The 27,325-nt window shown below is 46.4% G+C and overlaps 1 protein-coding gene across 1 annotated transcript in view; it reads left to right on the top strand.

Moving 5' to 3' along the window:
- The window catches only part of MAMLD1 (mastermind like domain containing 1), an 83,189-nt gene extending 56,722 nt beyond the window's left edge, over positions 1 to 26,467 (top strand). Inside the window, exons 3-5 of the mRNA XM_075720779.1 lie at positions 23,431 to 23,577; positions 25,075 to 25,156; positions 25,449 to 26,467. Of these exons, the coding sequence (XP_075576894.1) occupies positions 23,431 to 23,577; positions 25,075 to 25,156; positions 25,449 to 26,467 (1,248 nt within the window). The remainder of the gene's footprint in view (positions 1 to 23,430; positions 23,578 to 25,074; positions 25,157 to 25,448) is intronic.
- Positions 26,468 to 27,325: the final 858 nt, after the last annotated feature.

The following is a 27,325-nucleotide window of genomic DNA, read 5'->3' as shown; positions in this document are numbered from 1 at the left end:
CGCTTTCCTCAATCCAGCTGGGTCCTTCCCTTAGTTATGACCTGTTTAATAAAATGGAACACGTTCTGCCAGCAGTTTAGCACTTAGGACACAGACAACTCTACGGGAATCTCACGCTGGACAAATTAAAATCCACTTGGAAAGAAAAAAGAGACTCGGGAGGTACCATAAACACCAGCAAGGGGTGCTGGGAGGCTTTAAGAAAGTCTTTCTCTTCGTTACCTGCAGGATGATGAAGCGAGGTGGTGGGGGCTGATGTGGTATTGTCCGGGTTTTCGGTGGAGAAAGACAAGAGGAAGTAGTACTCATGCACTGTGAACATGTAGATGGACGTGTGACTTGTTCCAGAGAAATTTAGGACAAGGCGCTGAATTTCAGCCTGACGAGCTGCTTCTAATGCGTTTCCTGGTGCCCAGGACACAGGCTGTGCGTCAGCGCTGCATCCCCCCATGCCACTGCTGGCCGGGCCGTACGGCGCGGGGTGAGCGGAGGAGAGTGTGCCATCGCACAGAGGTTCTGCATCAACTCTAAAAAAACCCTCACTTTTGTGGTTTTGAGCTTTAAGCAACAGACAGTTGTTTCCTTCTGCTCTGCAGCGGGGGGTGGGAGGGAACCTCTTTCTCAAAGGTGTAGGGAAAGTGGTGGTATCATGCTAAAAAGTGTCTGATTCATTTGATGTGAAACCATATTCTGATACCCATTTGCACCAAAACCACTCTGATCCTGCCAGCCTAGATGGGCAGTTTCTCTCGGGTTTTCGAGGCAGCGTGGTAGCAGTATTCAGTTTTCCTGGGCTAAGCATCGGCTGAGTCAGGCCCCAACTGCAGATTTTCTTGCTTTCTTTTTTTTCAAGTAACCCATTTTGCTTTCTTTATCACCACAAAAAACCTCATCCATACGCAGAAATCTTTAATTTCTAAGCAGTTGAGCAAAAGGTTTTGAACATCTATTTTTTCTCGACTGTGCCCTTAGATGCCATGAAGCCATAAACATCCTAGGAATCTAGGGAAAGACTCGGGGACCTTCTCACTGTTTGGATTCATAATGAATGCCATAACTTCCTTCTGTGTATCATTCTTAAAAATAACAACGTGAATAGTGGTTAGTGATGGGTAAGGCACACTACTTGCATCCTCACTTATAAGTCGGTGCACCCATAATTCTTACATTGAAGAGGTGTGTTCATGGCACGGCGTGCTGATGAATAGCAATGAGAAAATGGTTTCCATGACCCTATTGTACACCCAACTCGTTTCATCTGTGCTGTAATTTCCCATTAATATCAGAGCAGCTTCATTCCATTTCTTCCCACATTTGCGGAAGATAGGTTTGTTCGTTGTCTGTATTTTCTGTATCTTTCTTAGTAGATGGCAGTTTGGGGAGCTTATTTGGAGCTAAAAGCAGCCTGGCTTTCAGAGATGTGCTCACTTCCCTAAAACCATGCCCGGCTTACTACCTCAAATTTGATGCCTAAATTAATGAGTTTTAATACTTTTTGCAGTGCTGCTGTGCGAGCATGCTTTGTACCCTTGATTTTGGGGGTGGTTTCTACCCAGTATTGTCTTGTGCTAGTCTAAAATTACATCTGTGTTCCACGAGGCAGAAATACTTACAGAACCAAAGTCTAATTTAACAATTAGAATAAAAAGCAAACAAATAAAGGAGAGAGTCCCTCAGATGCTGTTAAATCATGTGCCTGGCGCCGGCCGGCGGTTCAGCAGGGTGGGGTGGCTGGAGCAGCCTACTTTGTCCTTCTCTTCTGCTCCTCTGTCATTTCTGCCTCGCTGCAGTAAACACTGCACGCCAAATAAAAGTACAAACATGTTTTGTTTCAGATGCAATACCTAGAAATAACTTTCCTGGTAAAATGAACTCAGTCTCTTTTTTTTTTTTTTTTTTTTTCTCTTTTTCTCTGGGCATTTTGGAGAAATTTCAGTGTGTGGGTGGGGGAAAACAAAGCCGTGGCTGTAAACAGGAACTGATATTGTCTCCGCGTCTGAATGGGGAGAGAAACTGAACTGGCCTCGGCGGCTCTCTCATACATCTGCGAGTCTGGAAACACTGGGATGATTCACGGTTTGCTGATTAATACAGGAGCAAGCAAAATGGTGTGAATTAACGGCCATTACAGAGCTGCGCTGGATGGCAAATATCCCCCTAGAACAAATGATGTTTCGCGAAGATTGCTTAGAGGAAGAGGTAATGGGTCTTAAATACAAATTAGAAGCAGTCCTATCAAAGCTGTTAACATTAAGGTTTGAAAGCCAAACACTATTATGAGCTGTCTTCAAAAACTGTACATTTAGGAAGCATATCAGTCTGCCGTGTTGGCTGTGTAATATTTCTGTCTCGAGCACTTTGGACTATTTCGAGCAGCCGGCACTAATAATTGATAGAAATCCGCAATCAGAATGTAGCAGCTCTTCTTAGGGCTTTGAAGGCTAATCACCCTATTACATGTACATTTTAAAGTTAAAATTTTTATAGCATCTTTAAAGGCAAATATTACCATTATCAGTACGTAATTCTTAAAAGCGCTGCTCTTAACAAAAAGTAATCCTGTATTACAATTTAGCCCTTTGCATATGGGAATGTTAAAAGAAGAAGATAGGACATACGTTACTTTAGCATAAATAGTATTCTCTATATAACCAGCAAAATTATTTAACATTTCTGGTTGTAGCAATGAAAACGCGATACCTTAGATCAGCGTCAGACAGATGGAGATGTGAATGCAGGTTATGGGCAAGTTATTCCAAGCTATTTTTCCCCATTACAGAATTGATAAGAGACCCACAAGGAGGGTAAGCCCTGTAACGTAGGCAAAATAGTGTGATATCCTGGTCTAAGGCATTACATTAACAGCTTGATCTTGTAAAGATTCAAATACACACGCCTAAATTTACACAGTGGGAGGTCATCCCAGGACGACTACAGGATTATTTCTGAGAGCAGGGTGAATCACGTATGTATGTCTTTGTATGCTCAAGAAAGACCAAAGGTGCAGGAGAAGGATGAGGCAAAGGGCACAGCAACCACTGGTGATGGCATATTAGGGCGACGACAAAAAAAGGGAGTTGGAAGCTTTGATGCGCTGTTCCTATCTCCGCTCAAGTTTACATTTGAATTATTTTTGGCTTTTCTGTTTTTATTTTCTGGGGGTTAGCACCAACATTTTGTAAACGTGCCAAACTTTGAATAAGTTTGTTTTAATCAGTCCAGTGGTTATTTGCAGTCCTCTGGGGTTTGTTTTTTACAGTCATGAATCGCAGAAGCCAAATTTGTCCCTTGCAGGAGGAAAAGCTGCCCCCTCTTCTCGGGCACAGCAATAACAAGAGCAAATGAAGAAGAGGAAGAAAATTCTTAACCAAGACTTTTCCCCTCTCTTTTTCTTTTATGATTGCAGGCTGCTAATGTTAATGTGTTTCTTCCCTTTCCAGAAAGGTGAGGACATACTATCCTGGGATAGCAGTAGTATATATCCCTGTCATAAACAAATCCATTTCTCTCAGTACTTAAATATTTGGGGTTTTTGGAAGCTTCTCTTTGCATAATAAATGTGTTTAATATTTCCTTTACTCTCCGGCATTATTAAGCATAAGCTGTTGCTGTACTGGATTGAAGGGTAGTTTACACGGCACTTGTATTTGGATAGTCTGTTTTCTTTTACCATTGCTCCGAAGGGCGTGTTTAAGCAATGAATGAATGATCGTATGAGCATTATTTTTTCGTTTCGCACAACCCCCTTTTTCTCCTCCTTTCCAGCTCGGTCAGCACGCTTTCCGCAGCGGCATTTTAGTTTTCTACGTGGAAATGAGGCGTTTAGCAGAATAGATGCATAACAAGGACGAGATACTTTTTTCTCCTTTCCCTCTTCTCCCAAGAGATACCCGGTGACTTCCTCTATTAGTCCATTAATCGCCGTAGCTCAAAATTCAGTCTGATCAAAGGAGCAGAACGAGGTTGAAAAGTGCAGATTCTGGCAATTGACTTGACTGTTTAGATTCCCCGCCGAGCTCATTTGAGCTGGAATTAAGCTATTCCTGCTGTATTTTTCGTCTTCGGCTCGGCAATAGCGCCGTGCCGGGGGAGTGCTGAAGGCAGCGTGGCCGTTCCCACAGCCCGGACCCAGCCTGGACCGGAGAGCAGCCTCCAGGATCGAAAGAGCTGAATCTCCCCAGGATCTAAAGAGCTGAATCTCCCCAGGATGTAAAGAGCTGAATCTCCCCGTGCCAGGAGAAAGCTGAGTAATCTTGTCTCAGTTTGATAAGAAGGTCTGTGTTCAGGTTGCATTAGCTATTGGACTGCAGAAAAAGCGGAGAACCTGTTAACTGAAGGTGCCGGGCTCAATATTGATGATTCTGTGGTTTTTAATTTAAGCATCAGGTTTCCCTCTCCTGCCGCTCCCTTTAGTGAGGTTGGTGCGCGTGTTGTGAGTGGGAAGGAAAGAATTAAAGAAATATGTAAACGGGAAATTTGTAAACAACATGAAGTTTCTTGTAAAAGTTTTCTTTACGATTTAATGACTCACTTAAGGAATACAGTTGGTTTTAATGCCTGTTTATACGTGCAGTTAGAAACGGGTGCTGTTTTCTCTCATTAATAGTCTTGTTGGTTCTTGTTTGCTTAAGGCAAAAATGCAGACTGCCCATACCTGTGTTGTTTGCTGCAGATTAACATCTGATTTTGCAATCCTTACACATCTCAAATTCCTATTGATGCACCCAGGAGTTACAAGTTCTCCAGGAATAGTGGTGGACTCTTAATGTCATTATTTGTGATTCTACAGTTCCCCAAACTGTGCTAATATCTCTCAGATAGAGGTAATTTGATGTGTAAGTTCTTATCTCATCGAAGTGAATTATTGTTACTGAAACGTGAATGACATTCTATTATCAGAAAATATTATGTATTTAATGGTTTAAGGTCAGCAAGAACACAGAAATGCTGATAACTTCACCATAGACTCTGTGATAGTCCTGAAATGTGAGTAAATCTTTTAACTGAAAAAAGTTTTGCGAGACATAGTGGTGTTTTCCCATAGTTTAGGACTTTGTCTAAAATCCCCAATTTTGTATTTTCCTTTAAAAAAAAAAAAGAAAAGAAAAACTGGCCATTTAATAAGAACTGTTTTTTATTAAGCAGAAATATTGGCAATGAGGGGGGAAATGGATAAATCCATTTTGTGCCCAGTCCAGAGTCTGAGCTTTTTCCTGTGCAGGTGGCATATATCTATATGTCTATACATTTTAATTTTAAAAAGAACTTTGACCTCCATCAGGGACCCTATGTGGAACAAGATTAGAAAGGGACTCCTGACTTGGGTATGCTGCTCTATTCTAGGTTTACACAATATCTAAAGCTACTGTGCTTCAGCTTACAGAGGTTTTCTCAACTTTCATACTTTACAAAGCATTTGTCAGTACAGTGAGCTAAAATCTTGCTCTCTGTGATTTCTTATTTTTTCTGCTTGTGCTATTGAGGCTTTTCATAGGGTGAAATGCTGTCTAGCTGCATTTAAAATACACATTTTTGCCTATTTCCGTCTTGATTAAGCTAGAGGGAGGGTGCCTACCTGCTGTGTAGGTTACTGCCAACCTTAACTGAAAGTAAAGTTGAATTATACTCTGTTCTCCTACCAGAGCCTATTTTCGCCTTCTGACTGGGTACTAAGAGGCTTTTGCTGCTGCACTAACACTTTCCAAATAAAATGTTTTTGCCAATTTCTGAGGAAATATCAGAACAAGTACCACCTTAGACGTGCTGGAAGGAGTCCTGCGCCACAGATTGTAAACTGAAACAGTTGGCCACAATAAGGAATTAAAGTAATCCCTGATACTAGGAGCATGAAAACGAGATGAGCTTCTGTATATGCCCTGTGTGAGTTTCTAACCCAGTTGCACTATAGGCTCCCCTTCATCGCCGTTCCTGCGTACCTATACTGTGCAGAAAACAAAAGACCGGCCATTCAGCTGGGAAGCTGGAACACATGCTTGCAAATATTACAGACTTTAAATGCATTGTATTTTTAACAGTAGTTCGTGATTGGAATGACAGGAAGGAAATGAGCAGAAAACATCCTATTCTATCTCTATATTAAATCTTGCTTGTGAAAGATACAGTTACCACAATAATGATCGGACGCTAATTGATTCATTGTGCTGGGAGACAAGTGCTGAGCGGAGGAGCCAGCGGGGTCATTTTCTTGCTCCAACTCCACTTCGGCTGTTTGCTGAGGAAGGGCAGGAGAGGGTTATAAAGCTGCTGCCACTACATTCAGCGCATGTTTTTTCTCAGAAAAGAAGAGACACCGCCAGCCAAGATCTCTTTCCTTTGGAAATTGTGGCTGGGAAGGGCCCCTTTGGCTCGGGAGACAAAGTGGGCAGTCAGACAGCCCCTTTCCTGAATCCCAGGCAGGCACCAGACGGCTGAAGGAAGAGAGGCACCAGGCTGAATTAGATTGCCTGCCTGCTTTGGACAGTAAGGCAGGGAGGCAGGCTTAATTGCTTTGCAGCTGTTCATTTTTTCCCCTTCTCCCTCCCCTGCCCTCGTCTCCCTCCTCCCTGCTGACCCCGGCGGCGGCCGCGGCTCCAGCCCCAAGGAAAGCTCGCCAGCTTGAGGCGAGGTATCAGAGGTTTCTGGACTCATTCTTGTCAGCCCCTAGTGATTTGCCGCTTTTTTCTGGGTTAGTTTGTACCGTGGGTTCTGGCCGCTGGTTGTGGCAAGGGGCAGGCTGGGGCAGGGGACGGGGCAGCCACGGGCGGGCGTCCCGGGCGGCAGCCTTTCGGCAGGGGCAGCTGGGTGTCATCGCTGGCGGGTCCTGGCATCCCGTCCGAGCGGACGAACCAGGAGAGCCTTCGAAGGAGCCCCCTGCCATGCGGCACTGCCCGCAGCTGGACGTGCGAGGCGCGGGAGTCCTCTCGGGAGCTGCGGCAGCGCTTCCAGAGACCCCCCGGACGGGTGCCTGGCAGCGTGAGTGTTGGCAGGTGTTGCTTTGGCGGTGCCCTCACCGATAAAAGAGCCTCGACACCGGAATGTTCTTGACCTGACTTAACGGAAAAGCTTTTTCGAACCTCGGAGAACTTGCAGGGGACTCCAGCCCGCAAAAACTGGCTCAGACCAGACTTGCGGATTTGCATGTATCTCATAATCCCAAACTGCCTGAACCTCCTGTTTGTGCAGGAAACAGAGTTTTTCTTAATTGCTCTCACTCCACTCCCGGCTTTAAACATTTTAAAACGTGTTTCCATGCCTTAGCCATGAGACTGCAGTCAGCTTTCAGCTCACCTGGTTTGCAGAGAGGGGCTTTGCGCGTCTGCTGCTCCGCCAGCCTTCCTGGGTCTGCTCACCTCCAGCAGCAATGTCAAGCTAACCCAGTTTTGCAGCTGGTATCGAGCGCCAGAGGCAAGCTTTGTAGATGTCTCTTTAATTCCTGCACTTGTAGAATTCAGTGTATATTTTCCCTCCGGTTCCACTGACTCACACAGTCCTTGGGGGCGGAGGCAGGCGGAGAACAAGAAGGCTATAACCCAGGTCTAATTTACTCATCTGGTAAAGCCAGTCATCGGTGAGCCTTTCCCCTCTCTGTCCACAAAGACAGTCCCTCTCGGGAGCCTCTTTGGCCTCCCAGTTATAATTATGGCATCAGTAGTTTCGTACTTGACTGTCCTCCTAGGCTGACTGCATCTCCTCTGCCAGGGTGTTGTGTCTGGGGGACAGCATTAAAACCTGAAGCACCCCGGTGAGCCAACAGCACGACGCAGGGCGTGCAGCCCAGCGTTTTTCGGGAGCATGGGTCGTCGTGGCACGCTCGTCTCTATATACGGAATGTATTGGCTGCTTGTTTTTTATGAGTATCTTAACAGCATAGACCAGAACTTGAGGTGGTCACCAGTGCAGGTTTTTGGCACGTTTCTTTTAAGGCACAAAACCGTGATGGGGATCTTTGCTAAGGGCCACTGGAGAGATGGAGGGTGTCATTCCTGCGAAGGTAGTGCAGCTACCAGATGCTTTGGTGGTCAGAGGGATTTGTGTCTGTAAGAAATGGATTTAGAAATAAGGTACAGTAGCATGTAAGTGACTTTTTTTTTATTTAATCTGTTCAACATGCAGCCTACAATAGCTCTGCCAGTTAGATTTGAATTTAAACCGGCTCCACAAGCTACAAAAGCTCTTGAGCTCATTGCCGAGACCGGAAATCCATTGTGGCGTCCTGATTAGTGCTGGTGAAATCGGAAACCTTTCCCCGGGGCAGATAACAATCTCGCAAATGAAAATGTAACCTGTTAATCCTGAATTTTAACAAGGATGGTTATGCAACTCCAGGCCAAATCCAGGATGTGTCCTATCCCTGTGCCCCTTGCTCAGAAAGGATTTGCTGATAGGGAAGGGTGGGATTGCACCCCTGCGGTACCCTCTCCCAAAAGCACCCCTGCTTTATGCCAGATCTGCGGCCAGAGGCGAGGGGGGGGGGTGCTGGGGGGTGGGGCTCAGTGCAGGAATCGGTGTTCCCAGGTTGGGACCAGCCCCTCTGAAGCTCGTGGCTGAAGAATCTTAAGACGGGGCCTCTGGTTCATGTTCCTTGCCGTGCCAGTCCCTGCTGCCAAAGGAGGGGTGGTCTGGCCGGGGCCATCCATGCTTTTTCAGTCCCGTAATAGTCCCTTTAATTATGGGTAACAATAGGTTCTGTTTTTTCCTATGTTAATAGTAAGTTCCAGGGTATAAATAACTCTGCAATTAAAAGAAAACGCCTAACGATTTACCATTTGACACCTCTGCGGTCTGCCAGAGCCTTGTCTGTGCAAGGAATTTTTTCTCCTGCCCTGAATATTTTATAATTGTTTTACAAAGAGCACAGGGATGCTCCAGTCATTAAGAAATGGCAACCGAGGTACATTGTGGCACCAGGGAGCAGGGAACAAATAGCTACGGCGGTGCCGAGGCCGTAGAGAGCTCTCCTTTCGGAAGTGCAGCAGTGGTTTGTTTGACTACTTCTGGATATTGACCTTTGTTTTTTAAGAAAAACACAAACAATCAGGATTGCTTTATTGTAGGACCCATTAACTCCTTCAGAGAGTTTGTGGCGACTGTTGGTAAGAGCAGCACACATGCAGCCGTGTGCTGCAGTCTGAAACACCTCTGCCGCTCTGCTGCATTTGGATGTTTGCAGGCAGATGCCGCACGTCCCTTGCTTTGTGCGTTTGGAAGAGCCCGTCTGTACGTAAAAATACGTGGAAACAGGCCTGGGGACTCTAATCACATTGGCCAAGTAGGTGGGGGCCATGGAGACAGGGGCATTCACCTCTGCTTTCGGTGGGGAGGCATGGAGCGCCGTCTCTCATTTCCAAGACTGCCTGAGATGTGTTTGATGTGGAGCCTGCGAATGGAGTTGCTTAAATATATAAGCGTGCCTAAAAATGTAAGAATAAAAGCAGTGCTATTTTAAGACTCTAGAATCAGGGATTATAAATAGCCCAACTGGTGTGTTAGTCCTGGCTGGGTGTGTCGGTCCCAAAACATCACCACAACTGTCACTTCCCCTTGAAGCAGCTTGTCGGCTGATGACGGCGGCACTGCATTTCCATGTTCTCTTGATAAGCACAGGTCAATGATAAGATGCTCTCCAGGCTGACGTGTCCATCACACAAGCCCTCGCTTTGCCGGCTTGGGCCTGCGAGCACACGCCAATGGCAAGGTGGGTGCACGCTGGCGGGGAGCACTGCCGAGCTGGGATGCAGTGGTGGGAGGTAGCGTTAGCAGGGTAAAGCGGAGCTCGCTCTGCCGAGCACAAGCCGTGGAGCCAGGGCTGCTGAACCCTGGGCAAAAGGCAAAATAGTTGCATAGCTAAGCGCTGGTTTCGGACTGGCGAGATGCGGGCTTAGCGCTCTCCGTTGTCAGCCTTCCTCTGTGACTGGTTGGGATTCGTCTTCCTGCTCCCATCATTTAGGCTCCTCCTGTGGCCAGTGGAGGAAAGATCTTAAGAGGGTAATTTCACCTCACCCTAATGTGCACCTCCGAGATGTGATGGATGGTCTGTGGTGAGGGAAGCCTGGACAACACGCTTAGGCTTGGCTCTTGTCTGCTGGAGGTACCTTTATTCTCCATCTTTGGAAGCAGCGGCAGCTGCGGTGATCCAATATACAGTCTGTGAAGTTGAAAGTCATGTAGGTACCTTAAATAGCTGATTTCTGCCTCAGAAAGCATTTTCGTTTCTGTCTGTTTTTCCAGTGCGGTGGCTGGAAAGAAGTACCTTTGTTGGTGTTCCACCGCCTCAGTACCGCGGGCGAGCGGCTGGGGGACAGGCTCTTCTCTGGCGGCTGTTTCCGAGAGGAATTCTGGCCGACTCCTGCACCAAGTAATGATATGTTTATTTGCAATATATGGAGCCAGGAGACGTCTCTGGGTGATAGGGATCTGGAGGCTAGTAAACAAAAGAAGGCAAGGTTGGAACTCAAACTGTAAGAAGACTTGTTTGGGTCTAAAGAAAACAACTATAAAACCAAATAATGAGGGTGTTCAAAAAGGTCTGCAAGTGGTGTATCTCAGGACAAGGTGCAAATGTATCTGCCAAGCCCCTGCACTGGTAGGATGCCAAAATCTGGGTTATTCTTACAGGGAGCTCTAAGCAGTCTGTACCCAGAAGGTGAAGAAAAGGGAGCTTGTTGGCCGCTCCTTCTTTTCATAATAGAGAGAAATGGGCCAGGAATCTCTCCTGGTGTAGCTGAGTCTTCCCCAGAAAGGAGGAGCTTATTTCATGTTCTCTCAGTGGAGGAAAGCTTGCAAATAGGCTGTGTCTAGCATCTCTAAAAGAAGTAAAACACCCTGGTGTCTGAAGGTTTCCAGGAGTTCACGCTGAATTCTTCCTCCGTAGCCTGCTTGTAACGGAGGAGCCGTGTCCTGACGTGATGCTCCCCTAGCGCAGAACAAGCCACTTGTATTTTATGATGATGGAGAAGATGATTTCCATCAAGAAATGAATGGGGACGACAGCAGTGACAAATAAAAAGACCTTATGGGTTCAAAACCTATAAGCTGACATCTCCGTTTTCAAACCTGGTTGTCTTGAACTATCCACCTAGAAACAGGATTTTGGCAATCTGCTGACTGCAGCGGTCACCTGCGTTCTCCGCACTGCTGACAGGCAGGGAGCTTCTAGGGGGAGCCTGGACGTGGGTATGAAAAGTTACAGCAAGTGCCAGGTCAAAAATTAAAGCCTCTGTCTGAAAGTGAAGTTGTTGCTTCACTCTGAAAACGGGGACTTCTCCCATTGCTCGTGGTGGTCAGAGTTGCTCCTGGAGGGCAACGGGAGGACCGATTTAACGCTCCATGTCTTTTTTCTTTTACGCTGAACTCTTAATTATGCCTGCATTTCACTGCAGATTAGCAGGGAGCGCGGTGCGCAGCCCGAGACCCCTGGGGTGCAGCGAGTGCCCAGATCCCCTCTGCCCTGGCCCTGGGGTGTGTTTACAGATGGGATCTGTGGCTCTGCGAGGATGCACACGCACACACGCACGCTGTTACGGCATGAAGAAGCTCAGTTTGCTTTTTATTCCTCCCCCACCCCCCTTCTTCTTTTCTATAATCATTGCAAAACAGGAACAAATGAGTGTGTCGCTTTAAACCATGAAACCACTTAGTCCGTAAAGACAGATTTGGCGTCTTTGTGCTGGCAGTGACAGGCGCTCCATAGTGATCCCACTGTTCTCCCGCTGCCCCGCACCCCGCCGCCGCTCCCCACCCCCTCCGAGATTTGCTCTGTGTTTGCCTGCCTCTGTTTTTGTGGTTGGTAACCAGCAAAAGAATGGAATGGATTTAATGATTTGTTGGCTGCGGTGCCGGCATGATTAAGTCAATAAAGCTGCAAGCTGAAAACAGACAGTGTAGTTACAGTATATGACTTTAACCTTGTTAATGCATGTTTATGTCCTCCTGCCCACTGTATAGCTGTACATTGCATAAAGAAGATCTGACCAATCTTTAACCCATTAAATAATTCATAAAGTGAGAGCAGACATCAGCTACTTGCGGAGCGGATCAGTAACCATGGGGTCAGCAATAACTTTGGCTCCCTGGACCATATCCAGCATGTTTAAACTCTGGTGATGTCACCAGGCAAGCTTCTAACCTTAATCATTTGGATGGGAACAAAGGGAAGTTAACTGTTGACATGCGGTGTCTCCACGGAAGAAACACTTGCGAGTGCTCTGCAACATCTCTGCTTGCAGGGAACGCGGGCTAGCTCCAGCCTCCTCGCTTCTTTTGTACGCTTCCCTCTTTCCTTACGGCCAAAGCGTGGCTGGCCGAATGTTCAGAGGCACATGTTTCCTAGGCTCCTATTATCTTAAGGGACAGAGGCACCAAGATCCCACAGAATTTCAGGGGAACGTCTGACTTGAGAAGATGGTGCTTGGAGGCACTTGGGTAGTTTTTTCATCGTGGACAAATTTTGAATGAAAAGTGTCTCCTGCCGGGTAAATGAAAGAGAGGGCTGTATAATAGGGATGGAAGGAGGCAGAAGCCAGGGATGCAGGAGAGGATGTGGAGTGAAGCAGGACTGTTCTCATGGCAGTAGAAGCTCTCACAGCAAGATTATCTGGCAGGACTTGCAGGAAAGTCCTAGGATTCTCACCCATAACTACCTCAGCCAGCCTCTTCTCCTTTTTCTTAACCTGTCAAAACACAGGGCTGACTTCTCCTAGCATGAGCCCTCTTTGCATGGCTCCCAGCTGGGCACCGAGGGATTCTCCAGGTACACCAATGCCCCTAGTTGTCGCAGCTGCTTCTTTTGCTGGCACGTAAGGGGTGAGTCATGGGATCACGGGGTGTGTGGCCGGGACATGCTGTGCTCCACTGGTCTGTGCAGCCAGGTTAGAGGCCCTAGGGGACCATTACAAGTTGGTGTAGTTTAGTGCTGTTCTGAGATGCAACCAGCTGTGGCCGGACGCGGAGGAGAGATGCAGAGAGGAGGACACGACAAAATCTCATATGCGGAGTCAAGCAGAAAAAGCTCTTCCATCTCTCGCTGGTGAGCAGCATGGAGCGCAGTTCTGCTGCAAGTCTTTGGGCTCATAACCCAAGGGCATGGTAGAGGCACCGTTTCAAGAGGCTGGAGATGTAACCTCCATGCTGCCCCAGGAACTGATCCTTATGGCTGGAAAGCTGCCTGGCCAAAAAGGACCTGGGGGTGTTGGTAGACAGCCGGCTGAACATGAGCCAGCAGTGTGCCCAGGTGGCCAAGAAGGCCAACAGCATCCTGGCTTGTATCAGGAATAGTGTGGCCAGCAGGAGCAGGGAGGTGATTGTGCCCCTGTACTCGGTGCTGGTGAGGCCGCACCTGGAATACTGTGTCCAGTTTTGGGCCCCTCGATACAAGAAAGACATTGAGGTGCTGGAGTGTGTTCAGAAAAGGGCAACAAGGCTGGTGAAGGGTATAGAGCACAGGTCTTATGAGGAGCGGCTGAGGGAACTGGGGTTGTTTAGCCTGGAGAAGAGGAGGCTGAGGGGAGACCTTATCACTCTCTACAACTACCTGAAAGGAGGGTGTAGTGAGGTGGGTGTTGGGCTCTTCTCCCAAGCAGTTAGTGATAGGACGAGAGGAAATGGGCTTAAGCTGCGCCAGGGGAGGTTTAGGTTGGAAATTAGGAAAAATTTCTTTACGGAAAGGGTGGTCAAGAATTGGAACAGGCTGCCCAGAGAGGTGGTGGAGTCCCCATCCCTGGAAGCGTTCAAAAAACGGGTAGATGTGGCACCTCGGGACATGGTTTAGTCTAGTCTACCCTTGATTGGTTTAGTGTGGACTTGGTAGTGTAGGTTAATGGTTGGACTGGATGATCTTAAAGGTCTTTTCCAACCTAAACGATTCTATGATTCTACGATTCTATGATTCATCCTCCTATTCAGGGAGTAACTTTAATTCCTTTTGGGGGGAAACTGAGACAGAGGGAGAAACGAAGCGACTTGTCCATAGTCACCTGAAAAAACTGTATGATGGAACTGGAAACTGAACCTGATCATGTAAGCCCGAGTCCATACGACCTGCTTTTATCCTGTGACTCAGTCATGAAACAAACTCACTGTTCAAGATCATCTCCTTTAGAGGTGGCTTGGGAGTTCACCTGTGATGATCCCATTTTCTACGTCTCCTTCTGACAAACTGCGTGTTCACAGTCTCATGAGCATGAGCTAACCCTCCACTGTGTGTCCAAAGGGACACTTGCTTGTGCAAGTAAACTCATCGGAGGCCCGTGTGCCTGTCTGCACAGCGTACGTGCAGGTGTGCTCGCAAACAGACCTCTACGATGTGCCCGTCTTTATGTCTGGGACTATTGGAGCTATTAAAGGCACACAGATAAAAACCCTCACACTGTTATTTGTGAGCCAGATGGCTGCGTACAGCAGAGCATATCTCAGAATCCACTACATCGGCCCAGTAGTGAATTTTCCAGGTGCCAAAAGATACGCACCTTGAGTTGGAGATTGGAGCCGGGACCTTTGGTCTGCTGTTGCCAGCACCTGCAGCCAGAGACCCTGGGGAGACTGACCCCCAGAGCTAGTGCTGATTATTCTCCATCACTCAGTTATTCCCTGTTGCTTTATGATTGTGCTAATGAAGACTCAAATTAATTTCCGCTGCCTTCGTTTTTGTTTTTTTTTTTTTTTTTCTTTCTTTTTTGGTTGGTTTGGTTTAGTTTTCCTGTAATCCAGAGCAGCAGCCTCTGCTTTGGAGAAGATGCTCCAGAATTTATGGCAAGTTAAATCTGATCCAAGTAGAAATTCTATGTTCAGTTTTCTTTGGTTTTAGCTTGGAATGTTGTGTGATGCGTCTGAAAATCTTTCCTTACCGGTCTATTGATTTCGATGAATGAACCCACATACACCTAGTGATGTTTTATTATCACTCACCCACCATAGGGTATATAGCAGCTGGTAATTTTTGTGCATTGACTGCATTTTTTTTTCTGCTTGATGGAAAACAGAGTCGCTCCAAGCGTATGCTAATGCTGAATGGGGGGGGCAACTTCTGACCCATAGCTAATATCCTACAAGTCACATGAAGCTACCAAGGATTCTTGAGCTGGAGTTCGAAATGCCTATGTTATCAGCAAATAAACACCATTAATTGTGTCTAATATGTCATGCAGTGGTTAAATGACAAGATCCTTATTAATATGCGTGTATATCAGCCTTTTCAGTGTGTGTGAGGGGGAGTATGAAGTGGTAAAATTATTTAAAATTAGTGGGGAATATTTACAGGAAGGCATAAAGAACTGTCAGTTGAGGAAAGCAGCATTTTATGTTCTTGTCCCGGATGACCTTGCTCCAAGGACAAATCAGAGCTTGATGAAATGAAGCTGCAGATGGCTAGTGATCTCAACTCTGTAATAATGAAATGACACAAGAAAAAAATGAGACATCTACAGTTTGTAAATACAATCTGAATGGAAGGGGAAAAAAGGAATCTTTAAGGGGAGATTGAGTTGACTTGGTTACAGCAGTTCAGCTTCGGGTGTTTTAATAATAATTTCCATTTAAAAAAATAATGGAATTGCTCCTTGTTCCCCATACTCAAGGTCACCTGAATACATTTTTCTTTTTTAACATGTCAATATCTTGGTTTTAAAAATTTGATCATGAGGAGTACCTAGTCACAGCCTACTTTGTATCCATTATTTTAGTGGATTATTTATCACTGCATTTTGTTTTGTAAGTTGTGGTGCTGATTTTTGGCACCTGATGGGGTAGATGATCTGATACAACCATTTTAGGTGTTTGAATAGTTTCATCTGTTAGGAAAGAGTAAGCTTGTGAGAGGTTTCATACTGAAAAAGTGATGTGATACTTTGTGCCAGAGTGTGCTGTGTTTGTGCACTTACATGAGAAATCAGGAGTGTATACTGTTGGGTTTTGCATGTGGGCAGGTTTTCATGCAAAGGGCGTCTCAGAAGCGGTTAGGCAACGAACTGCTATTGAAAGTTAACAAGACTTGGGCATCTGCCTCTGCAAATTGAACCTTTGCATGAAAAGAAAAAAGAAATTCATGGAAACATTAACTTAGAGAAAGCAAGGGATTGGCAAATCCCTGTGATCCAGACCACCTCACTGCAGTTCACAGAGCTTTTCAGAAATGGGCAGGTAGAGAACCGATTTCTCCCATTAGCTCAAGATTTCCTGACTTTCACTTTGTTAGAGTGAAATCTTCACTTTTTTTTAATCAGATCTTTTCTGCTCTCCCTAATACATAAATTCACCATTGCATTTCTCTGTAGCAGCTTCTGCTGGGTGTTGAGCTAACCCGTCTCTTTTTGAATCTCATCGACACCTCTGAGAGCATGCCTTGACATAACACAAGGATTACTTGAGTCAAACCACTTTATAGATATGAGATGCTGTAGTTTGTCATCACAGCTAGCACAACCTTGTAGAGACAAGCAGAAGGACTACCAGCCGAAATTGGGTGAGATAAATACAGTTTCAGATTATCTCATTGAATTTATAGGCAAGCTGCCCTCCATGGGAACGAGAGCGTGGTGTCAAGGGTTGGAGAATCATGATAGCTGTACAAGCCAAATATAAATATTTTGTTCTTTGCAGAGAATTCAATTTTGGATCTTGACTATATGTTATATAGACAGGTACAAAACACCCATCTCTGCATCTTTGGGTGTATACGCATAAAACCAGTAACAGACACAGTTTACGTTAAAGTATGGTGGTACAAAGACTGGTGGGGATGAGTCCAGCCCTAGAGCGTTGCTCTCGGGTGGAAGAAAAGCGTGTTAACACTGCGGGTACCCAGGTCCCGTTACCGTCAGGGGTCTGGCAGAGCCTCCCTGGCTTCTCTAGCCCTCCTGAAAGGTTTGCCTTTCACCCAGGGTGGCGGAGCAAAGCTGTTCTCTGGGCTGCCTTCACCCGTGGCCTGGGAGTTCATCTGGGCCAAAGCATCTATTTGCAGGGGAGCTGCCGTTGCTGGAGTCTTGACTGTGCCTCCTTACAAGCATTGCAGTCCCGGGGGGGTTGTGTGTGTCTGCGATACACCAGCTCTCCCATCCGTGTTGTGCCTCAGGCTCTTGGCTGCTCCCAAAGCCATTTCCCATGTTCTTTCTAACAACACGGTGCTGGTAACAGCATCACAGCTTGATTTCAACTTGCCTGCTAAAGGATGCATTTTCATCTAAGAGAAAAATCACTGTTGCAATAATTCACTCTGGATTTTCTGTCTTTCTGTTACTCTGATTGCTGCTGCTCTTCAACGGCATGTTTTGATGGATGAAACCAGCTCTGAAAATATTGGTAGAGTCTTTGCACAAAAGCTTTAACTAATTCAATTAATTTTTTTTAAGAGGGGAAGTGGACTCAGTTTCCATCATTAAAATTCTGGGGGCATTTTTAAAAGCACTTTGGATATTTTAATGGGGTTTTGTTTTGTTTTGAACAGAATGCAGTATAAGAGCAGCTATAGGGAAATTAGTGTTTCATCTGCTTTGCTTGAAGGGAGGAGGTCCTGATACAATTGCTAGCCAGGTGTGGTGATCTTGTCGTTGCTCCTAGCAAAGAACAAGGACTACCTCTGAAGGAAGCTGTGCATGCTCGTGCCGTATGAAAAGAAAGCAAAACTTAAAAGAACTTTTTTTTTTTTAAACAAAAACTGTATACCCATGGATCACTTACAGTCTTCAAACAAAGCCTTTTCCTGACTGACAGCCCCCAAGATAAGCTTAGAAACTTGAGTCTGGTAGTATTTCACATGCTTGTATATCAAGTAAATGGGTGAGAGATGGCTAAAAAAAAAAAGATCCACTGAGCTGCACAGTTTGTTTTATCAATGTTCATACATTGTGTTAAAACAAACACACAAACAAACAGAAAGCTTTGGAGCGTTTCTGAACTGAAAGGCTGTTTTATCTTGAAGAGCATCTCTGAATTGTGAGCAGAATAGAGGAGAGAAAAAAGAAAACTTGCAAAGAGCAAATGGAGAGTTTTGTTAAAGGCAAGAAGCAGAGGCAAGAAGCGCACATAACCCCTGACTTCTGCGTGAAGCAAATGATCATGGCATCTCACAGACATCATGCTCTCGAGTGGGCTGACACGATCATACTGCCAAACCATGCCCCTGGACTTCGTTTGCTTCATTTCTATGCATTGGCCAAACGGATTCACCATCTTAGTATCTACTTGGATTAAGAGCTGTGGAGGCAATGATCCTCCTTTGTAAAGTTGGCATCAGGGTTTTCTATGGGGCTAACACAAGGTTACTAGACACCAGGAGTCCATGTGCGGCTTCTCCGTAGATCTAAACATGAAACTCTTACAACCATGAAATTCCATGGGTGAGGCAACTTTAATAACTATTAGTGTTTTAATTGCTTAGTTTGTAGTATTTGTAGAGTCATTGCACCTAGGAGTCTTCGTCCTGGACTTCAGAGCAAAGTGCTGCCCAGGCACGAAAGCCCCACCAAGGAGACGCGGCGTGCCTACTAGACAGGAGAGGGTGCACCGGCAGGCAGGCGCGAGCACCGGGAAACGCGGAGGCATTGGTTTGAAACTAGTATTTGCATTTCCTCAGCAGAGTACAGAACTCCCCATACGTAACAGATGTTCTTAAAATACAGAACAAAACTCGGTTAATGAAACTTCACGCCACCCCTAGAGAATAGCTGTACCTGCTGTGAATACGGAGCCACCTCGAGTCCCCGGCCGAGCAGCCAGGGCCTCGGAGCAGATCAGCAGCACAGGCTCCTGTCAAGTCCTGTAGCCATGTTTTTCCAGTCTGTTGTATTTTTGTTGTTGTTGGTTTGGTGTTTTTTTTTGTTTTTTTTTTTTTTTTTACTGTGTGATGTCTCAGTAAATACTTCAAGCTACGTTATCATTAGTTACAGAAAAAAACTGGTGGAAAAAGCAGTTTGTCCCTTTCTCGTATTTACAGCAAACATCTACCCTGAGCGACCCATTTCCTTTGGTCTTTCCCTTTTATGCTGGGGTGCTGTGGCTCATCCCAACAACCCTTCTGTTTTAAGCTCTATAATTACTGGATTCGGCTGGCTGCCCCACTGGAAGTGGAGGGAATATTTCTCAAATCAGCAGTGCCTTTTGAAATGGAAGAAACTTTTTAAATGCAGGTACTAGATGCATTTTTAATTAGACACGCTTCCATTCTTCCACTGCTGCTAATGCTTTCAGTTAGGAAGTGCAGTTCTTCCCCGACTCTGCAAATATCTACCGAAATTTGCAAAGCTGCCTGTCTCTCTCAGTAACCTTGCTGTGACCTGGTTATCTGTTAGAACCACAAAGAATTCGGTCTCTAATTAGTCCATCTGTTAACTATTGAAATTCATGGCTTAGTTTTATTGTCTGGGTCTGTAACATAATGCTGAATGGTCTCACCTGACAGCTTATTTCTTATAAAGCAAATGTGCCTTTCCAAGAGCCATTTTGGTGCAGATAACTGTCTTTTCAGCATTGGACAAATGACTCTGTCTAGCAGCCTGCAGTCCCCTTCATGCCTTCACTGAAATAAATTGTACATCTCCAATAGCTCTGGGCTTAAGTCAATACAATTTAACATGTACATTTCTTTGTTATATTCTTTGGAGTTACACCGTAAGAGCAGATGGGAAAGTTTAATAATGATAAATGAGTTTAGTGTTTTCACATCGTCCTAAAAAACAATGAATGCTCTTTATTAAAGATTAGAGGGATTTTTACATATTTGCCAAAGAGCGATTAAAGCTCTAGCTCAGATCCTCAGAAAGTCTTGCTTTTAAATTCTTTTTGGACTGTTTGTTAATGAGGATTCAGAGGAATTAGGGGCCATAAATTTCTTCATTCTCGCTTAAATGAAGCCACAAAGTGATTACTGGATATATAACTAAGTGCTGAGAACTGGAGTTTACCAACTGCGTTCACACAGAACAATTCATCTCCTCGCTTATTTACTGCAGTTGTGCATCTCGTACGTAATCGGATGATGGGGCTGGGCAGGTCGAGCTCATCAGTGGATTTTTAGAAGGATGTAGACTCGTAAATACACGTGGTAGGTCTCAGTGGGACTGTTCGCACACTTTGCATTAAGCGTGTGCCCGCATGTTTTGTTGCACCGGACCCACGCTCGGTACAGTTGGACGCAGTAATGCGCAGATGCATCTGCCCAGCCTGAACAGCCTGCCATTGTGCACCAGCTGGGCGGCTGGGAGGGACTGGTTTCACTGGGCTGTGCAGTGGCTTTTACAATTACAGTCGGCGGCTGAATACGGACACAAACAAGTACGCATTCCTGCAATCCTGGTACCTGAATCTTTCCTCCTTGCTCTCGAAACTAGTGCATGAGATACTCAGTCAAAACCATGAAGCCCCAGTGCCTTTTTGAACAGAAATTGCCACATTGGAAAGCCCAGGGAGTGCTGCAGGAGCTCCGGACCTGCTGTGCGACACTTTGCCTAGCAACAGAAACACATGCTCTCCAACACATGCTCTCCAATTCCAGGTCTGCGTGGCGTGCCGTTTGGTGAGGGATTCTGCCCATTTGATGTTTTAATATGTTTTCCCTCCAAAAGGAGGGAAAAATGGCAAAAAACCTGATACCTACCTGCAAACACATTTTTTGAAATAGTTGAAGAATAAGAATCCCCTGTAGCCATCTGTATCCTCCAGTGCAGCTTACAGCTGGCTCAGCCCCACGACCCTTTGGGTGTGAGCACCCACTTCCATCGTTCCCAACTTCGACACTGGAATCCTCCTCTCTTTGCTGTCTTCCTGGATTTTAAAATGGGATAGTCCAAACTGTAGACAAGATTATGGCTTGTTTGGCTTGGCTCTACTATGGGAAGGAAAGTGATTTTTCTTGGGGAGTGATGAAAAGGAAAAATGTAGAAAGTTCATTAACCTTTGGTACAGATAGCAGTGTCCTTTAGACTACACCAGAGCTATTCTTAGTCATGACGTTTAAGTGGTTATTTCTTATTGTAAGGGAATACAGTAGTTCCCACTAGTGGTGAAAAGAAAGAACTTTTTTCCTTCTGGGTTTTTTTTTTTCTTTTCTGTTTTGGCTTAACCTAAATGTGAACTGTAGAACGCAAGATTTTGAATTCATTCCTTGTCTTCCCATCTATGCTATTTTGTCCTAATTTTGCCAAAAGCAAAATTTATATCTATAACTTGTTTCTTTACTGGCTAATTAAGTGTTATACAACTTTGCTCTGAAAAACTCCGCAACCCATTCTGTGTATTTGCAAATAAACGTCGCTGATTGTCATTATTGCTATAGGGTGCCTACAGAAAGTCCCATATAATTAAGCTGTTGTACTGCCACAGCACAAGAGCCGCAATTAGAAATGTGATTTACACTTCTTTACCATTAATAATATGGAAAAATCCACATTATTTTCTTGATGATGCTTAGGAGAAATTAGAATGAGGTGGACATGATTAGGAAAAGAGACTTTAATGTTATGACTTGTTAATGCAATAGCCCTGAGCGAGACATCAGAATGATTGTCCTTGCACTAAACTCATTTGCTTCAGTAAGCACAGACCCTCTGCACGCAACAAGACAAGTTTGGAGGAAATTGGATAGATGGCAAGGATTTTGGTGGTATGAACATTTCAGTGTCTTTCATGTGCAGAGTACACAAACTGAATCCCTGCACTTTCAAATATTCCCCTGGAGGCGATCTGCATTATTCAAAGCTTAACTATGGCTGCAGAATCCTGCCTGACATGAAAGCAGAGTGCTAGCTTTACATGAACTTTCATATTTACATCTGTAGTACATCATATTTACTTTTTTCCTCCCCTCCCTCTTTTTCTGTGGGAGAGAGGGAGTAAAATGGGTAGGAGGGAAGGGGGAGGAGGAGAGATGTCCAGCAGAATTGTAAGCAAAGCACCAGTAATAAAGTCTAGTCTTATGAGACTGCCCATGAATAGGAATGATAATGAGAGCAGTGATGAGCTGCAGGTTTGTGTCTTTTAGTAAATTATCTAGCAGGCATTTACATTTCATCAATTGTGCTTTTGCATAATAGACCGAAGTGCTACAACAAAAGGAGGCACCATAAAAATGAATAATTTCAGTGACCTTCTTGGTAATCACTCTTACAGAGAATATCTTGGAAGGAGTTGGGTGATTCCTCATGGTGAAGCTGCTGTGGAAAGGCGCCCCAGGCCCAAGAAGCTTGCCTGGTGACAAATGCCTTCCAAGGCTTTCTTTTGGCCACTCTGAAACATGGCTCGTATCCTGTTTTCTCCATCTAAGCATGCTTCTAATTGTCAGATGTCAAAAGGCAACAACCATTTTCTACTTGCTTATCTCCTGATAACATTGATTCTCAAACAAAGGATGTGGGCTTCCATTCTGAAAACAAAGGAAGCATGGCCCAGCTAAGGATGCTGGATATAATATACATACATTTCCCTGCCAATAATAACAAAACATCATAAATAATGTAGAAGCTGGATGTGAAAATGGAGAAAGGGGAATACACTGGTGCTGCTGTTCTGGGTACAGCACTTACAGAATCTTGTCCTCAGTGAGGCCTTGACTTCTTCCCTTGTTTTTCTCTTGTATTTCCCTGACTACCTGCCAGCTCCTCAGATGTTTAGACTTTAGTATTTTTTTAATTCTTTTTCCCATTTGGGTTGTGTCTTCATTGTGTTCTTGTGCGGTTTTTCTTCTTTTCTCCCCACACTGCTCCTTCTTTGGAGGCAAGGCCTCAGCTGGTGAAAGTCAACTCAGATCTTTCATTGAGGACATTGAGGACTGGCGAGGCCAGTTTGCACCTGCCAGGAATCAGGCCCACTGCATTACTGATATGTGCCCGGCCAGGACCTGACCCTGCGTTTTTGCATGTTCTCCTCTTCTTTCACAATTAGCTCTCCTTGTTTGTCCCATCATGGAACCCACGAGAACCACTTCAATCCCAGGCCCACATCTTCCCCATCTTTGCAGGTCCCTGGTCTGATGGCGCCTTTTCCCCTCCTCTGCCTTTAGTTTGCTGTTTTCTTTTACTGCAAGCTTCTCCTTTATATCCAATTGCCAAATCCCACCCTGATGCAACTTTTCTTTCCTTATGTCTTTCAGTGTAACAGTTGGGGAACTGGTGGGAAATGTGACGCTTTACTCACATCCCTTCTGCCAGCCAGGCAGCCATGTGACTCCAGTAATGGTAGTGAATCAGTCCCATAGCCCTGGGCTGGTCACAAAGAATTTTGGATTAACCTTTTGCTTCTCTCCCTTCTTTTTGTGCTGATCCTCAGAAATCAGAGCAGTCGCCTACCCCTCACCATCCTCACCGTGACATGCGGGTCCTTGTGAATCCGCAAGGTGTTTTGGCCTTGGGACAGCTAAGACCAGAGAGAGGGCATCAGCAGAGAGGATAAGGGCTTCTGTTGTTATCTCCCTGATGAGATTAATTTTCTTTTTTTCATCTTTCTTGGCAGGATCAAAATGCTGGAATTGTTGCCAGACTTCAGGAGCCGGGCTCCATCCCAAGTGGAGGCTCTGTGCCGGCACCAGCCACGGTGAATGGGTACACGATGAGGAACCATTTACTGAAGCAGCAAATAATGAAACGACAGCTGATGCAGGTACGATGCCGAGTGCCTCCGTGGGTTCCTGTGCTGTCCATCTCACTGGGATGGACAGGACTGACTGGAATGGGGAAATCATCAGTCAGCAAACACTAAGGAGTTACCCTGGAATTGCTGGGTTGAGTCAGACTAGGGCTGTGGTGAGTCCAGGATGTCATGCCCAAGAGCGGCCAAGGCCAAGTGCTGCTCGGCAAGTCCAAGTGCAGATCTGCCCACTCATATGCAAAGGAAGGATTCAGTCACCTCCATATCATTGCCGTCATCCTTGGTCAGCCACAGGGTTGGGAGGGAAGATGCAGAGAAGGGAGGCTTGGAGAGTGAGTCAGCCCCAGGAGCGATGTTCTCCATGCTTGTCTTTCTCTCTGGTTCCTTGGGGATTTACCAGAGCAGATGTTAGACTCCAGTTTGTCCTGGGCTTTGCGGGTCTCTAGCAACAGAAGTCCCTGTACGAGGTTTGTGACATGGTGTGTGAAGGAGCAGGGATGGGGGAATCCCACAGACGAGTCGGGTGGGGCAGCATTGAACATGTGCCTCTGACTTTCTGAGTGTGCTGCTGGATTTGGATCAAGGAGGCTCATTTCTTTGGATGGGAAATGAGATGAGAAATAGTTCAGTAAAACCCTCAACCGAGTACTGTCCTGCTCATTGATCAAACTCCCTTTCAAAACCAACTCTGCCTCCTTGTCATCAGTTGGCTTCAAGTTTACCTGTGCTGCTCTACCACAGTGGGAGTTCAGCCAGGCCTCAGCTTCCACCGTCCACAGAGAGTTCCCCAGGCCACAGCTGCTGTCCACCAGCAGGGATGCGCGTGTGGTGGTGGGTTCTGGCGTTAAGTGGTGGGAGATGCAAATCAGGTCACTTGGAGGAAGCCAGCAACGCCTTGCTCGGGGAGCTGCTGAGGATCCCTGGCTTCCTGCGGCTCACTGCTGTGTTCTGGTTAGAAGTGGCAACCAGCACAAAGGGTGGTGGTACACACGACCAGAGAGGGTAATGGCCACCAGCGGTCTCCTGTTTGTCAATGTGTCCCTGCAATGCTGCCACAGATTCTGTTCACTAATAGACTTTTGGGCATCTTTTGTCACTGGATCTGGTACTTCAGAGAACACTTCCAAATAGTCAGCACGAGAGGTGCTGGGGAGATGCCAGGAATCCTGCAGCCTCCGCCTGTGCTGCACTTCACTCATAAGCTGGTGAACACGAGGGTCTCCATGTTCATCCAGCTCCCGTTGGGCCTTGGGCCGCCTGCACAGCATTGCTGAAGGCTGCGCTTCCTAATGCTGGGCTGTTGTCAGGACACCTTTGCAAGAAGGGGCATGGCACCAATTAAGATCCGGTCTGAAATGAACTGAATGGGCTGAGTCTCATCGGGCGGGGGGCGGTGGGGTGCATATGGAAGAGGTTGTTAATGATGACAGTGGCAACACTTCAAGCGTCTGCTGCTATTCTCGTTTGTCAAGGGACTGCAACTTGACTATTATGCCCCTTGTTTTCCAGGAAAAGCAGAGACAAAACATGCTGGGAGTAACATCTGAGCAGAGGAGTTTGTTTGCAGCTCAGCAGATAAATCAGTTTCAAGGTAAGGAGGGAAACAGTGTGCTGTGAAAAGCCTCAAGCAGCCGGGGCCTGGGGTCTGATTAAATACAGGGCGCTTAATGATTCTCTGCCCTGAAATAAGAGCATTTCACATTTTATCACGTATCATGAGATTCACCCGTTTCCGTTTATCGCTCCAGTAAAACTCTGTTACCGAGAACACAGAGGAGAGGCCGATGTAACGAAAGAGAAAGACGGAGCAGCAGCCTTTTAGGCTCTGCCACGTTTCCAGGGTGAACGTGCGCTCACCAGCTAACGTGTCTCTTTGTACGCAGCCGTGCAGCAGCCCATCCCCGCCGACTGCGGCCAGGTGATGCCAGCTCCTCCGCCCAACCACCGCATGCTGCCGTCTAACCCAGCCATGCTCCAGAGCACCTTGGGCTCTGGCATGGCCCCAGCCACTGCCAGCCAGAGCAGCGGGACGATGGTGATGATTCCACACAACCCTGGCAAGCAGCAGGGGATTTTTCCGCCTAATTCTGACTTTAACATCCCGCTGCGGACAAGCCAGAACTCGCTGGGCATGAACTCGGGGTGCCAGACAGTACATAGCCACTCCGCTGCGAGGCCGGGAATGCCGATGGCAGGCTTCAGTTCTGGTTCCTTAGCAAATCACCCTGCGACTCAGCAACACTTGAGGCAGCCGAGTATGCCAAGAATCCCTAACGTCTACCCCAACTCATCTGCCCAGATGTGGACACCGACCGCTGTGCCAAGGATGCCAAATCAAAGCCAAATGGATCCCGGCATGCAGCAGTTCTCCGGTAACACTCTCTTCTCCAAACAGAACGTGAGACCAAGCGCACCGGGTCAGCAGTTCTCCCAGCAGGCTGTAGTGCCGCCTAATCAGATCGCTCCCGGCGTCCAGGTCCGACAGATGCAAAAACTGAGCATGGGGCAGTCTGGCCAGGGCTTGAGCTCAATGAGTAATCAGAACTTGAGACACAATTTAACCAGAGGACCGTTGCCAGCTATGAATGTTATGAAATCAATGCCACAGGGAGTGTCCAGTTTTAACCAGCTCAGTCCTGCCTCGGGCCTTGGCCCGCCGAGCTACCCCTCCACGGGCCAGCCGCCCGACGCCTTCAACAGGATGAGCGCCGCTGCCGAGCTGCCGCAGTACGACTTCGTGTCCCCGCACAGCAGTGCGATCCTGCCCGCAAACTGCAGTGACACTGACTTCCTCGACTCCCTCATGAAGAACAGCAGCAGCAACGACGAGGAGTGGTTGAACAATCTGACAATGATAGACGACATTTTGGGACAGCACGCTCAAAGCTCCGGACATGTTTAGCTCGGGGAGAAGCAGTCTCGCTGTAAATAACGTACGTACGGCTTTTGAACGTAACAGACAACCCCCGAAAGCCGCCGCCCCTTTCAGTACAGAACGGATAGACTCAGCCAATTCTTTGCCTGCATCACAGTTTAATATTGGCAGTTTTTCAGATGACTGTATATATTTGAATATTTTGTAAATTATGTTTTCCTAAACCTTAAATGTAGAAGTATTTATACTTCTTTGCTGGACTGTTTGTAAATAAATCTATAGCATAACTTTTTCTTTTATTATAGGGATTTCATTATACCTTGTTATAAATATGCAAATAATATTGTTAGTTTCAGTAATACTGTGTATTACAGCATAAAATACTTATGTTTTTGACATAACTTAACACATGAACTAGGGGTGTCATTGCAACCAGACTAAGCAGAAATCAGATGTGGCATCTGTTCTCCCATATCAAGAGGAAAGATTGAAGTGTTGCATTAAAAAAAATAAAATCCGTAAAAGGAGCTGCTGATTCCCTCGTAGCTCAGTCTTGCAGCCCAATCCTGGTGTGTAGGTCCCGTCCGGGCTCCCGGTGCATTCAGGGATCTGCCCGCAGAGATCCATTTGCAAGATCCCGGGCACGTTCTCAACTCGATACACTCCAGCAGGTCGATTCGACGCCGACAACACGCCGTCCGTTGTCCCGCCGTGAGGGTGTGCTGGTGACGTTACAGCTGCTGACGGGCGTGTGCGTGCTGACAGGCGTGTGCGTGCTGACAGGCGTGTGCATGCTGACAGGCGTGTGCGTGCTGACAGGCGTGTGCGTGCCTGGGCGTCGCAGGCGGCAGGCGCTGCGCTGCCTGGAGCGGGTTGCGCCGGAGA

Source organism: Pelecanus crispus, chromosome 13, assembly GCF_030463565.1.
Source record: "Pelecanus crispus isolate bPelCri1 chromosome 13, bPelCri1.pri, whole genome shotgun sequence".
Taxonomy (NCBI): Eukaryota; Metazoa; Chordata; class Aves; order Pelecaniformes; family Pelecanidae; genus Pelecanus; species Pelecanus crispus.
The sequence above is the reverse complement of the archived record's forward strand: the minus strand, read 5'-3'. Positions and strand labels throughout refer to the sequence as shown.